Genomic DNA, 12,560 nt, shown 5'->3' on the forward strand with positions numbered 1-12,560 from the left:
CCTGGTCGAACTGGACCCCTTTGGACCCGGTCCTGAGCTCCTCCCTCTCCTCCGGGTCGGACCCAGTCCTCAGGAGAGCAAACTCTGCGCCCTGGAAGGGCATTTTTCAAAAACAGAATCCTCTTGAAATCTGGCAAGCAAAACTCACTTTCCTTTCAGCGCCGTCGTGTGGTGGGGGTGTGGGGGGTTGGGGGGGCAATGCGATTATGAAGAATAAAAGTGATGAATTAGCCAGTGCACGAAGCGATAATAAATCAGTCTTGGGGTGATTCACGATCAATTCCAATTAGTCCTGAATATGCTAAGTAAAGTGCACTACACTGGTTAAGCGGTTATATCTTCATTAAGGGCCACTCACTGATTTCTTTCACAAATGGTGTAATCTGATTTCTTTTTGATTTCCATTACAGACAGTGAATAATGACATTTAATTTAGCTCTGCGCCATAAACCCAAAGATATTTGTTGTAATTAAATTACCTCGTGCTCCTCACTGTGGTCTCATAACTTTCCATTATAACCCTGACAGCTGCGTGATATGAGGTGCCACGGTGACAGTAAAAATAAAAGGTTAATAAGGACCAGTTTCCATAGAATCCCCAATTTATTTACAGCAAATTTCCACACTAAATTGAAACTCTATCCTTTAACAACACGGGACGGGCTGTACCGAAAAGGATTACCGAACACTTCGGAGACAGGAATAAACCAGAGTCCCTTCTTGCCCCCCTGCTCCTGCCACGCCACCCCCCCCCAGACCTCCGCACCTCCTGCGGGATGACCCATTCATTTTAACTAATTGATTTTTATGAGCCCGTCTGCTGCCCCTTTACCCTGCGATTCTCATCCCCGTGGCCAAAACAAAATGATTTCTTCTATTTTATTCCCATGTTTGTTTTTATTATTATTTACAGTCATTAAATTTTAATTCACCTCTGGATGGATATAGCCACTCACATCTCTCTCCCCCACCCCCGTCCTCACCCCCCTTTATATTTTAGGGCTTTCTCAAGATCTGCAAGCACCCAAGAACCAATTTCCTGCCACTCCGTCCCTCCTGCTAAGGTGTTACTCCGTAATAGACTGCTGAAAGAAATAGTGTAGAATTAAATTAGAAGTAATTTATTTTTATAGAAACAGTACATCAAGGCCTGGGAGATATTACAGATCCCAGGCAGAAAGACACCGGGAAGATGACATAAAAGTTGATGTCCCCTTCAGCGAAAGTTTAATCTTTTCATTAATTTATACGGTGCAGCCCCATCCATCTTCCCCCAGAAGGGTGGCCAGCCGGAAAAGACACCCTCAGCCTTAGCCACCTCTCTTCGCTGGGGCCACAGATGAGCCAACCGCCTGGACCCTCAGGGAAGAGGTTGGCGGGGGCTACTCTGAGGGCGCGGGGAGGGGGGAGGTCCCACCTTGCAGCAAGATTCTGTGTCCGCTGCTTCTGCGGACAAGAGCTGGACAAGGCTGAGGAATATTGCATTTCAAGCTAAGAAAGCCTATTATTTATGGCAGCCGCTTGGGAAGATGGAAAGGGGGCTGGGATCCAAAAAAAAAAAATTGTTTTTCAAATTAAAAATTTCGTAAAACACTATCTATAACACACGTTTGTGTTTTCGTTTCCTAAGTCAACTGGGGGCGGGGGAGAGTGGTGTTTGAATGTGTTGATCTTCTAAGCAGCGGGAAACCCGGGCCTTCAAAGCGCTGGGATTTTCACGGCCACCCCCCTCCCCGCTTGACAATATTAATTCCGTTTATTTAAAACCGGTCCCCAGAGCCCGGGGATGCTGACCCCCTTTCCTTCTCTCCCTGGCGCTTCTATCCTGCTCCGAGCCTTGAGGAGGGAGCTTCCAGGCCCGACCTCCCAGGCGGGATCTGCACCATCCCGGAGGAAGCGAGCTGGAAGCCGATCTTTGCCACGCATTAATGCATTAATAAATTTAAGGGAACGTTCCTCATGCCCGGGAAAAGCTTGCCAGAGCGTCCCTTCCGCGCACGTGCTGTGCACGCCCAGGGCCCCCCGCCGACAGTGGCTTGCCAGATGGGGCATCATGAATTCATGCGCCCGCGCCCCCCCGCCCCGCGCCCCGCGCGCCCAGGCTAATCCGGCCCCGCGCGGGCTGCAGCCGCGCTCATCAAGATGCCCAGTGTGCGCGACTCCCCCCACCTCGTCCCTCGCCTCCCCTCCCTGGAGTGGGAGGGAGGGGGCTGAGGGCCGCGGCACGGAGGAGGAGAGGAACAGAACCAGTGGAAAGAGGTGAAGAGGCACCCCAATTCCCGACCACCTGGACGTGGAGGGCGGCCCGCTCAGGCAGGGCAGTCGCCCTTCGTTCGAACCGTGCGACCCGCCTGCGAGGGCCGCGCCCGAAAGGCCCGGCGCGCCAGCCCGCTCCCAGTCTCCCCGCGCTCCGGGAAGGGGCCTGCAGCCGGGGCCGAGCTGCCGCGCTCCTCGGGGGTCCCGGCGAGGCCCGGGCGGCGGGGCCGGCCCCGCGCGCTCCTACCTGCACACGCGCCTCCGAGAGCCCCAGGCGCTGGCTGAGCTCCTCGCGCATGAAGGCGTCAGGGTAGTGGGTCTCGTCGAAGAGCCGCTCCAGCTCGTTGAGCTGCTCGAGCGTGAAGTTGGTGCGACTACGCCTCTGTTTCAGCTTCGTCTGGCCGTCTTCGTCCTCCGACTTCACGTCCTCGCGCTTCTCCTTGCACTCGTAGATACCTGCGGGCGGGCCGAGGGCACAGGGCTGAGGGCGCAGGGCTCCCCCAGAGCGCCCTGCCCGTCCCTGCCTGCCAGGGCCCGCGGGGCCGTGCGCCCGAGACAGGGGCCCGCGGTGCAGGCTTTTGTGCCGCGCGGCTAAAATCGAAGTGTGTGCCTGCGGAGCAAGGGGCCCCGGCGGCAAAGGCGCCCTGACCCGGGGGCTGCGTCAAGTCGATAAAGCGGACTCCAGGGAACACACGCTCTTTGGCAATAACTCGGGCATTGGCGGCGCCGTGTTTCTTGGCCTAGTCTTGCCATGGTTTCCTTAATTTTTCCACTTTGCCTCTTGACATATTGACATACCCTAACTTTCTTCCCCCCCCCCCCCCCCCCCCCCCCCGGGGGCGGGGGGTTAAATATTATTTTAAGTCCAAGAAGTTTGGGCAGAGTGGCCCGAGTGTCGGCCCGCGGAGGGTGTGCGGCGGGCCCAGGCCACGCTGGGGTCCAGGCCGGGGAACCCTGCTGCCCCCCCGCTGCTACGCAGCGGGACAGGGGCCGCGCCAGGCGGGTTGGGTCCTCCCTCCGGAGGAGGCCGTGGAGCGGAGCGCACGCGGCCCACACCCTGGTCTCTTCTTCAGACTCCAAGAGCAAAACTCCTATCCTAGCACAGCATGGTGTCTGGGGGGGGGAGGTGCAATGCGACAAGACACCCTCTGCTTGCAGTCTCTCTCTGTTGCACATATATTCACACACCCCACCAGGGCACCAACAGTGGTACTTTCTTAGTCCAAAAACGATGATAGCATCTCTATTTCCTGGCGGGAGGGGGCTCCAGCATCGGGTAAGAAGCTGCACCTCCCCGGCGCCTGGGTCTCCCGGTGCTTTCTCTGCATCAGGGAACCTACTGGACACAGGCACAGAGCATCTCTGCGCCCTAATTAGATGTCCCCTGCTGTCAAGAGGATGCCAGCCTTCAGGAGGCTCTAGCCAAAGAGCCCCCAGGTCTGAAGCAGAGAAGGGGTCTGCATGACTCAGCCCAGAAACTTACCAAGAGGGAAAGACCGAAAGCGGCTGTGGGGAGAGGGGTAATCCTGCTACCCTGCTCCCCCGATCAGGATCCCTGAGCTGGACACCAGAAGCTCAGTCCTGAGTCTGCCTCCTGAGCAGCATCAAGACCCCTGAGCATGGGGCACTTAACCCCAGCTTGGATCTTTAAATTCCCTTCCACCTCCGAAAGCATCGCATTTCCAAAAACACCCCATTTCTTCCCAGTCGTAAATCCTGTCCTAGAAGCGCCCCCCCCCCCACTCTTCCTTCCTCCCTGTCTCTGAAGTCTGACCCCAGGGATTGATCCCAGCTGAGAAGCTGGCCTTCAAAGTCCTTAAGAACCCGCGGCAGGCTTTGCAAAATCCACAGAGTCCCTTCCTCGACAACGCGGGACCCACTGTGCAGGAGCCTAAGACCTCCGGGTTTCTGCTGGAACCCCAAGATCTCCCACACTTCCATCTGGCTCCCATCTTACCAATACAGCCTGGGGTTCAGCCCTGCAAGGGGTCTGTACACCCAGCCCAAGGGGGGAAAGGCACAGCTGAGAGGCAACCCTGTTCTGTTCTCTCCTTTTTCAAAGGCCTTGACTGCACTCCACTCTCTTTCCGAGGCCCCCTTTTCCGGGGTCCGCTGCCTCAGCAATCAGGCTGAAAGGAGGCAGGCGGGACAAGGAGGGGCCCGACCTCTAGGAAGGACTTGGGGGGAACTGGTCAGGAGCCATGGAGGTCAGCCCTGGGTGCTGTCATGTACTCAGTGTAGGCCCTGAGTCGCACCCAGCTGACAGCTGTGTCTTCATTAAAGCCAACTCTGTATGAATTATAGAGTCAGGGGTACCTGGCAGTGCCCAAGGGGGGCACCCTGAGGTAAGACAGGTCTGGCCCAGGCCACCTGGGCGGCCAGTGGTCAGGGGCGGATCTGTAAGCCTCTGGCAGCTTGCTGCTTCCACGGGTCAAGGCCTCTGAAAGACATCTGGGTCATCGGCAACGTTTCAAGGCCATGGCCCGGGACTCTGCCACTCGGAGACCCCAAGTGTAGGGTCCCAAAGAGCAGGAGACGTGGGCTTCCTGAGTAGGGGGAGGTGTGTGTAGGGGGCTGAGGTCTACTTGTAGGGGAACCATCACGCTGACAGCGAGTGGAACAGGGCCGGCGGAGGCGAATGGTAAGCCTCTGTATTTCCTCTTTGTAATGAAAAATAGACATTCCGAGCAGTTTCAAACTGTGCCCCCTGAGAAATCCAGCCCATTTTATGCCTCTGATTTACCGCTGCTGGTTGCCCTGTTTGCTCAGAGATCCCCGGGGTTGGGATAACCCCTGCCCAGCTGGGAGAGCCCCCAAAACTTGCCGTGTCCCCCCCCCCCCATTCAGCAACAGGGCGAACCGCGGCGAACCTTATCTGGAAAGGAAGGAGGCCCCGGCCCAGGACGCGCCGGCCACCCGCCGCAGGGCCGGCTTCTCTCTGACAGCCTGGGGTCGGAGCGGCCGCGCGCGCCCCGCCACGAGCTTCCCAGGGCCCCTCACTTCGCGTCCAGACCCTGGCCACCTGCGGGCGCGGGAGTGGTTTTAATTTAGAGGCCCGCGTCAGCCCAGATCAAGTCTCAAGGTTCAAGGGGAAAGTTTTCCCTAAGAGGAAAACAGCGCGGAGAGGATTCGGCAGGCAGGAGCGGAGACTGCGAGCCTTAGCTCCGGGCCCACCGGCCAGCACGTCCTCAACGCCTGCCCGTTTCAAACGCTCGGGACGCGGGGAGGGGGTGGGAGCTGCGAGAGATGCGTGTGGATCTCTCCTCGCGCGCTCTGGGGAGTCGACTCAGACAGGCCGGCAGACAGGCAACGCGCGCAACAGCCCCTGCAGCCGACCTCGGTTTTCAGGCACATCCGCCCGATGGACCCCAACCCGGGAAAGTTCCCGCTGCGACGTCCGGTGCCAACGCCCAGGGGAAGCCAGTCCTCAGGCAGCGCCTGGCCCCAGCCCCTGCTCATCCTCGGCCCCCCTGGCCTCCCTTCCTGCATCCGCGTTTCCTTTCTTTCTTACGCAAAGACTGGCGATGCGTTGCCGGGGCCTTTCCGTCCGAGCGCGGCCGTAAATGCAGAGTTTGGGGTGGAATTCTGAGCGAGCCGCGGCGCCCGGGGCCTCCCCGCGCGCGGAGCGAGGGCCAGGCGGGCGGGCTCGGTGGCGAGGAGACGCGGTCCCCGGGAGGGGCCCGCCGCGGCGTCCGGCGCGAGCTTACCTTCCGCAGCCCTCCCCGTGCCGAACTCTTTCAGTTTGTCCTTGTCGCTGTCCACGTGGTCCTTAAACAGATGCACCGGACAGTGGCCACTGCCCTCGGTAATGTCCTGGAGGCTGGATTCCGAGCTCCCCAGCTCCCGGGAGCGCGCCAGTCCGCTCTCCAAAACTTCCCTGTACGTGATCGAATCCTTCTTGCCGCCGCCGCCGCCGCCGCTACTCTCCTTGCTTTTCTGGTCAAAAGACTTGGATACAAAAGCCGTGAGTTCCTCCATGGCTGCGCGGGGCGGCGGGGTCCGCAGGGCTCGGCGCGGCTGGCTGGGAGCCGGGCTGTGGTCCGCACGCCTCCCCGCGCGGAGACGACTTGTCCGTGTGAGGGTAGATCCTTCCTGCTGTTATTTATGCCTTTCAATTTGAGATCTCACTATTTATACACGGCCACGTCCGCCCAACCCCCAGCGCTCCCTGTCTGCAGCAATTACGGCTCCTGGCTCGGCGGCGGGGGCACGCAGAGATGCTATCTCTCCCCCACCTCCAGTCCGGCAATTGGCTTTCTGCTCATTTCATCACTGCTGGGCGTCTGAGCACCTTGGTGCGGAGAGGTAAAGATCCAATTTTTTTGAAGGGAGAGAGCGCGCGCGCGCGCCAGCAGGCGCAGGCGCCAGCGCCCCAAACAGGTACCCGCATTCCCCCAATGCGTGGCGGAGAGCAAACTCGAGGAGGAGTTTATCGATGGTGAGGCGGTCCTCGCCGGCCCGCGCGGCCAGGAGAACAGCCAGCCCCGCGCCCGGGAACCCGTCTCCGCGAGATGTGTCGGTCCGCGCGCGCGGCAATGCAGGGAGAGAGGCCGAGGGGACCCCGGGCGACGGTGACGCGCGATCCACAGACGAGAATCGGCTGCAACGCTGAGATGTGGTTGGCTTGCGGGCCGGACCTGGCGGCGCGGCCCGCGGAGCGAGCGGTTGGAACTGGGGTGCACGGCGCGACCGGTAAACAGCTCGAGGACCCCGAAAGGGGGAGGAACGGGGCCCGCGTGTACCCGAGCGTGGACGCCGGAACCTCGGCGGCGGCGGCGAAAAGCGGCTCGCAGACCTCGGAGGGGCCGGCGCCGCGGAGGCCGGGGACTGGGACGCGGCCGGGCCGCGTGCACCCGGAGCGCGGGGGGTCCGGACTCAGAGACAGCCACGGCTGGCGCGGAGAGAGACCTGGTTTGTAAACAGCGGTCCTCTGGGCACCGAGGCAGCCTTCTCTAGAGCCGTGCAGGGAACCTGGTGTCTACGATATTTATTTGGGGGGAAATAGAGATATTTCTGGTTGTGCCACGCTTTGCCTCGCGCCCGTTCCAAGGCTGAGAAGGACCCAGTTTCTCAGCGGGTTTACACTCCCGGAAGTCAAGCATGTCATCCTGTCTGCAAATTTCCATCTGCAAATAAAGTTGACTTCCCCCCCCTTCCCCTCTTTTATCTGTCAGATCGCCTCGTCTCTCCTCCACCCCACTTCCCCACCCCTCCCACCCCCGCAGGAGTCGGGACCCGGCTCTCCGCGGCGGCGTGCAGGGGAGCGGGGCGCTGCTGGTTTTTGGAGGAGCTCGTTTTGCATGTTCGGAAGGCAGTCCCCGCTCGGAGTGTTTGTGAATCGGAGCCCAGGATCGGGGCCACCCTCGGCGGTACCCGGCGTTCCGTCCAGCGCGGAACTTCTCCGCCGGCGGGAGGGAAAGGGCACGATTTCTCCGGACATCGTGGGGCCTGCGTCCAGTCACTCGGGGTTCAGTCGGGGGTGCCTCGGTCTGGGGAGGGGCAGGGGGTGTCCTACCCTCCAGACGCGGGGAGGAGGAGGAGACCGGAGTTGGAGGAGTAGACCTGCTCCTTCCCCGCGACCCTCCCTCCTCCCCCCCCCCTCTGCTTCCTGCCCTCCTGACTTTCCCCCTCCTTCCCCCCATTTCTCCTCCTGTCCCCGCGCCCTCCGTCCTTCCTCGGGGAGCTCTGCGCCGGCGCCTCTCCGCGTGGCCCAGGCTGCTCTGCCCGGCGTGCAGCGGGCCTGGAGCTGGGGGATTCAGAGGCCGCCGCCTCCTCCGGACTTCAAAAGCGGGAGGCTTAGAAGCCTTTCCAACTTAACAAACAGGTCTTTGTCACCGCGGCCCTCTAATCAAAGCGGAGGCGCGCAGATATCACACAGAATTACAAATATCCCCTCATGCATTATGCATGCAGCGGGTCGGCGGGGGAAACGTCGAGGGCTTGCGCCCCGAGCGGGGTGCGCACCGCGCACGGGGTGAGGGCGCCGGGCGGCCCCGGAGTTGACAGTCCTCACCCCCGCTGAGCCCCCACCCCCACCCCTGCCACCCCACGGGGTCTGCAGACCCCCCACCCCCCAGCTGAACTCTGTTCCAGGTAGACTGAACAGTGAGGGCCCAGGGAAGCAGAAGAGAGAGACAGAGACAGAGAAGCAGGTTGTGGGGGTGACACTCTGGACCACAGCAACTTTCTCCAGTTGTCCCGGGCAGGGAACTTGTCCTCTTCCCATCTCCCCACTTCAGAGCCCCCTCCCACTCCCACTAGCCCCAGGTGGGGAGGCCAGCTCCCCAGGGACCCAGTGCTGGAAACCCTGCCCACCCCTCCCAGAACCTTCCCTGTCCCTTCTCAGCAACCCCCGGGGTCCCCGAGGGCCCGGGCCTTGCAAGGCCTGAGCTTCCTCCACAGGGAACAGGGGGTTGAGACCCAAACCTTCAGCCCAGGACTCCCTGCAGGGATGCTCCCCATCTCCTACCTCCTCAGGTCCCACCCCTACCTAACAGGGAACCCTGCCCCAACCAGCTTCTGGCAGCCTCCTGCAATCTCCGCAACAGGCACTGGATTGGGACTCTGCATATTCAAGATCCTTAAACGCGAGAAAAACTAAACCTCCTCCCACCCCTCACCCCCCATACACCTCTGCAGCTCCACCTCGGGTGCCCCTTGCACCGCAGACAAATGACTTCAAAATAACCCTTTGGAAAAGAAACCGAGTCCACGGCTAGCTTCTCTTCTAGACCTGGAAGGCCTTGCCTCTGCTGAGAGCGACTGGCTCGTGAAGACTGTCGCCGTTCTACGAAATCAAACTTTCTGTTGATAAGGAGCCAAGTGGCAACCTCTCTGACTGTTGGGCGCAGTCCCCTGAAACCCACGCCCCTCTCCAGCCAGGAGCGCACCAGGCGCCTTGACATATTGCCCCTTCAGAGACAGAGACCCAAACAGCAAAGCGCGGAGTTTAGTCCTCATATTTTAGCCTAGGCAATGAGTGTTCGCACCACATATTTCTGCTAATTCAGGACATGGCCCGAGGCCGCTGGGTGGGCACACTTTATGAAATGTTACATTTACATTTCCGCTCGGGCGACTGCAGGCGGGAGGGGAGGGTACAGACCCTCCTGGGCTGGCTAGGGCCTCCGCATAAGGGGAGCTTGTCTGAGCTTCTAGAGAGCTTCTCCCAGAAAGAAGGAGCACCAAGAACAGAGGAGAGAACAGACTTCTTAAAATCCCAACATGTCTTGTGAGAATGTAGATGCTTTCAAGTGTGCAGTGCATTTCCCCCCCCCCTCCCCAAGTCTTAAAGAAGAAACGGTTTCAGGGAAGTTTGTGGATAGAAACAAAAGCCCATCTCTTTCCTTGACAACAACAAAAAAGAAGTCGTGGGGGGTGCAGGAGGGAGCAGAAGAGGGGGATCTGGTTTCTGGAAGAAAGGAGAAGTTCCGAAGTTTGAGTTCACCAAATGCTCCGCACACCGCGCGGGCAGCTCGCGCAGGTCCTGGATTCGCGTCCGGGAGTCGCTGCGCGCCCGCCTCGCGCGCGCCCGCGCGCCCCGCGGCCCAGAAACCCCCGCAGACGCGGGCTGCCCGGGTCGTGAATGCCTGACCCGCTCCTATACGCGCGCTGTTTCCATCCTGTTCCAGCTGTGGAAGCACGAGGAAACAAAACGCAATACAAGTAAATAAAAATGCCAGACCTGGACGAAGGGTCTTGGCCAACCGGGAGGAGGTTGAAGGGTCACTAACACAAGGGTTAGCTCCTGCAGCTTGGAGGCTTGGGCTTCCACCCGTGGTGTCTGTTGGCCCAAGTCCCCCGCCACTGTCCCATCCGCGCCAGCCTCCCACTCGTGAGCGAGAAGAGAGCGTGGCCACCCCGGGAGCGGGAGCGGTTCTCAGCCCGCCCGCCCGCACGAACCCACGGGAGGCCAGCGCCCTCATCCGAGAGTGGGGGCTCCCTCCTCCCTGCTAGCTGCGCACGGGAACGGGGTGCACTCCTACCGGATCAGGCCTCCCTGAATTCCGCCGACCCCCCACCCGGACGAGGCCGTGGACAGCTCGAAGCCAGGCCTGCAGCGGCTGGAGCCGGACGTGTTGCAGCCCCCACCCAGAGTTTACCCCAGCTCTTCAGCTTCAGGCCAGCCTGGCAGGCTCCCAGCCGGCCTCCCGGCCTGGGCAGGTCTAGAAAGCTCCCACAAGCCCCTCAGGAGCGGCAGGAAACCGAGCAAACCGGCTTCGCCCTCCGCGTCCTGCTGGCCCGGCACAGTGGTGATAATTGGTTGATGGTGCTGGTGAGGGGGATTTCTCCTCTTCTCAACTCTTTTCCCCAACTGCAGAAAAGAAAGGGGCCACTAGACTTCTTAGCTGTTGTACCCACCAGGGACCCCGATCTGCAAGGCACAGTGCGTAAGCTTGGATGTCCAGCCCGAGCCCCCCAGACACCTAGGAGGAGATGCTGTGGACACAGCTGACCCCGGTAACCACGGTGCCATGTGCCACCAGGCCCCTTCTGGGGCATGGCAGGTGTGGACAGACCTCAGGGACAGACTAAAGACAGCCGGAGAACAGGGACATGGGCATTTTCCGATTTTACCAAACGATCTTGCTGTGCGCCAGATAGGTTCATTTTAATAAGTGGACGGTGCTGTTCACGGCTCTCTCCTGTTCTCTTACACTTAACAATGCCAGGGGGAAGGAGGTTAGGAATATTCAGATATTTAGTATTTCATTTACTTCCTTCCTAAAAGGAATGGCTTGAATTTTTTCACTTAGAGCCCAGAAAACACAGGTCTTCCCGATCGGAATGTATTTACCTTAAGTCAAACTTCATGCTCTTAGCTCTTAATAGCTGAGCAGCGTTTCGCAGCGTCTAGGGCCCCCACCCCCAGTGGGAGGGCGGGGGACCCCGGGGGCAGACCCTCTTCCCCACACCCCGCCACCTCAGGACCCCTGAGGCTCATCCTTGGTTCCCAGGACACGGAGGAAGCATATTTCAAGGAGTGTGTCTTCAGCCTGGCCGGCCTACTTTCTCAGCATGTAATTCGGAAAACAATTTCTATTAATAATAAGAAGGGAGGGGGTGTTAATGGTTTTCGCTCAAGAGCCAGCCTTTTTAACAACAATGAACCCCTCCTCACACATTAAATATTTATAAGTATCGATCAGAAGTGCAGGATTTTACAGATGTGCAAACACACTTCATAGAGAGGCTCCTTATTTTTTTCCCCACTTCTCCCTTTTAAATTTAGAAACCTGCGTTTGTATTCCGTCCTATGGTGTTTATTGATTTACACAAACATCCGTGTTTCAAATGCGAGGCTAATAGATTTTCATTACTCTGAATGGGCTCTGTTAATCCAGCTTGTGAATGGATAAGATTGATCCTGTCCACAAATGCGATGTGTATAATATTAATAAAGGTTGCCGTGAGGCTGGATTTGCTCTCTCCTCTCCAGAGGGGAGGCTGTCTCTGTGCTTCCGAGGGCCCACCCAGAAAACGTACTTTTGGTAATGGGTGTGTGTGTGTGTGTGTTTTCCCCAATTTATCTCACTTTTGCTACAAAACCCCAGGATTTATTTTTTGGGGGGGCGGGGAGATTTCTAAAATAGCGCTCATTGCAAAAATGCATGTTTAACAATACATATCCTAACAGGGAATGCTGTTTGCTTTCTATGGGATTTTATTATTATTATTATTATTATTATTATTATTATTATTATTATTATTTCTTCCCCATGTACTTTGTAACATATGGTGGACATTAAAACTCTTTGCTTTCAGATTTAATCACAGGACCCCTGCTCTATGTTTTATTTAAGAAAAACATTATTATTTTTTTTTCAGGGAGCAAAGCAGTTTACCACGAAGGACATCTAAAGAGGGCCGTTTTCTGGAGACCACCGTTAAACAAACAATGCGGCGGTCTCCTTCGTGATGAATACATTAAGCGCTTGGCAGGGAGCAGTTCCTGCAGTAATTAATGTTCCAGGAATAAATCTTGGGCTTATATTTTGATTTTCACTCTCATTTCTGGCATAGGGCCTCCAAGAGAGAGGACAGGGGAAGAGTGAGTCCTATCTTCCTCCTGCCCGCGCCCCCCACCCCCCAACCTGGATGGGCCTTCCTTTTACACAGAGGCTAGCGAGAGCTTGGAAATCAGCTCCAACCCAAATGGGCTCAAAATCTTTTGCCTTTTCTCTCCAAGTCCAAAATGCACCTGAAAGGAGTGAATACCTCTCATGCCCACAGCCGTGGAGAGAGACTTTTTTTTCTTTCGGAAGTTAGCAGCCCCTGGGCCGGGACCTTCTGCAGACAGTTAC

General features: G+C 58.1%; 1 protein-coding gene across 1 annotated transcript in view; it reads right to left on the reverse strand.

The window, feature by feature from the left end:
• SHOX (short stature homeobox) overlaps positions 1 to 6,234 on the reverse strand; it is a 9,955-nt gene extending 3,721 nt beyond the window's left edge. Inside the window, exons 1-2 of the mRNA XM_021705655.1 lie at positions 5,964 to 6,234; positions 2,504 to 2,712 (exon numbers count right to left, since the gene is read on the reverse strand). Of these exons, the coding sequence (XP_021561330.1) occupies positions 2,504 to 2,712; positions 5,964 to 6,234 (480 nt within the window). The remainder of the gene's footprint in view (positions 1 to 2,503; positions 2,713 to 5,963) is intronic.
• Between the last annotated feature and the right edge of the window lie 6,326 nt (positions 6,235 to 12,560).

The sequence above is a fragment of the Neomonachus schauinslandi genome, chromosome X (assembly GCF_002201575.2).
Source record: "Neomonachus schauinslandi chromosome X, ASM220157v2, whole genome shotgun sequence".
Classification (NCBI taxonomy): Eukaryota; Metazoa; Chordata; class Mammalia; order Carnivora; family Phocidae; genus Neomonachus; species Neomonachus schauinslandi.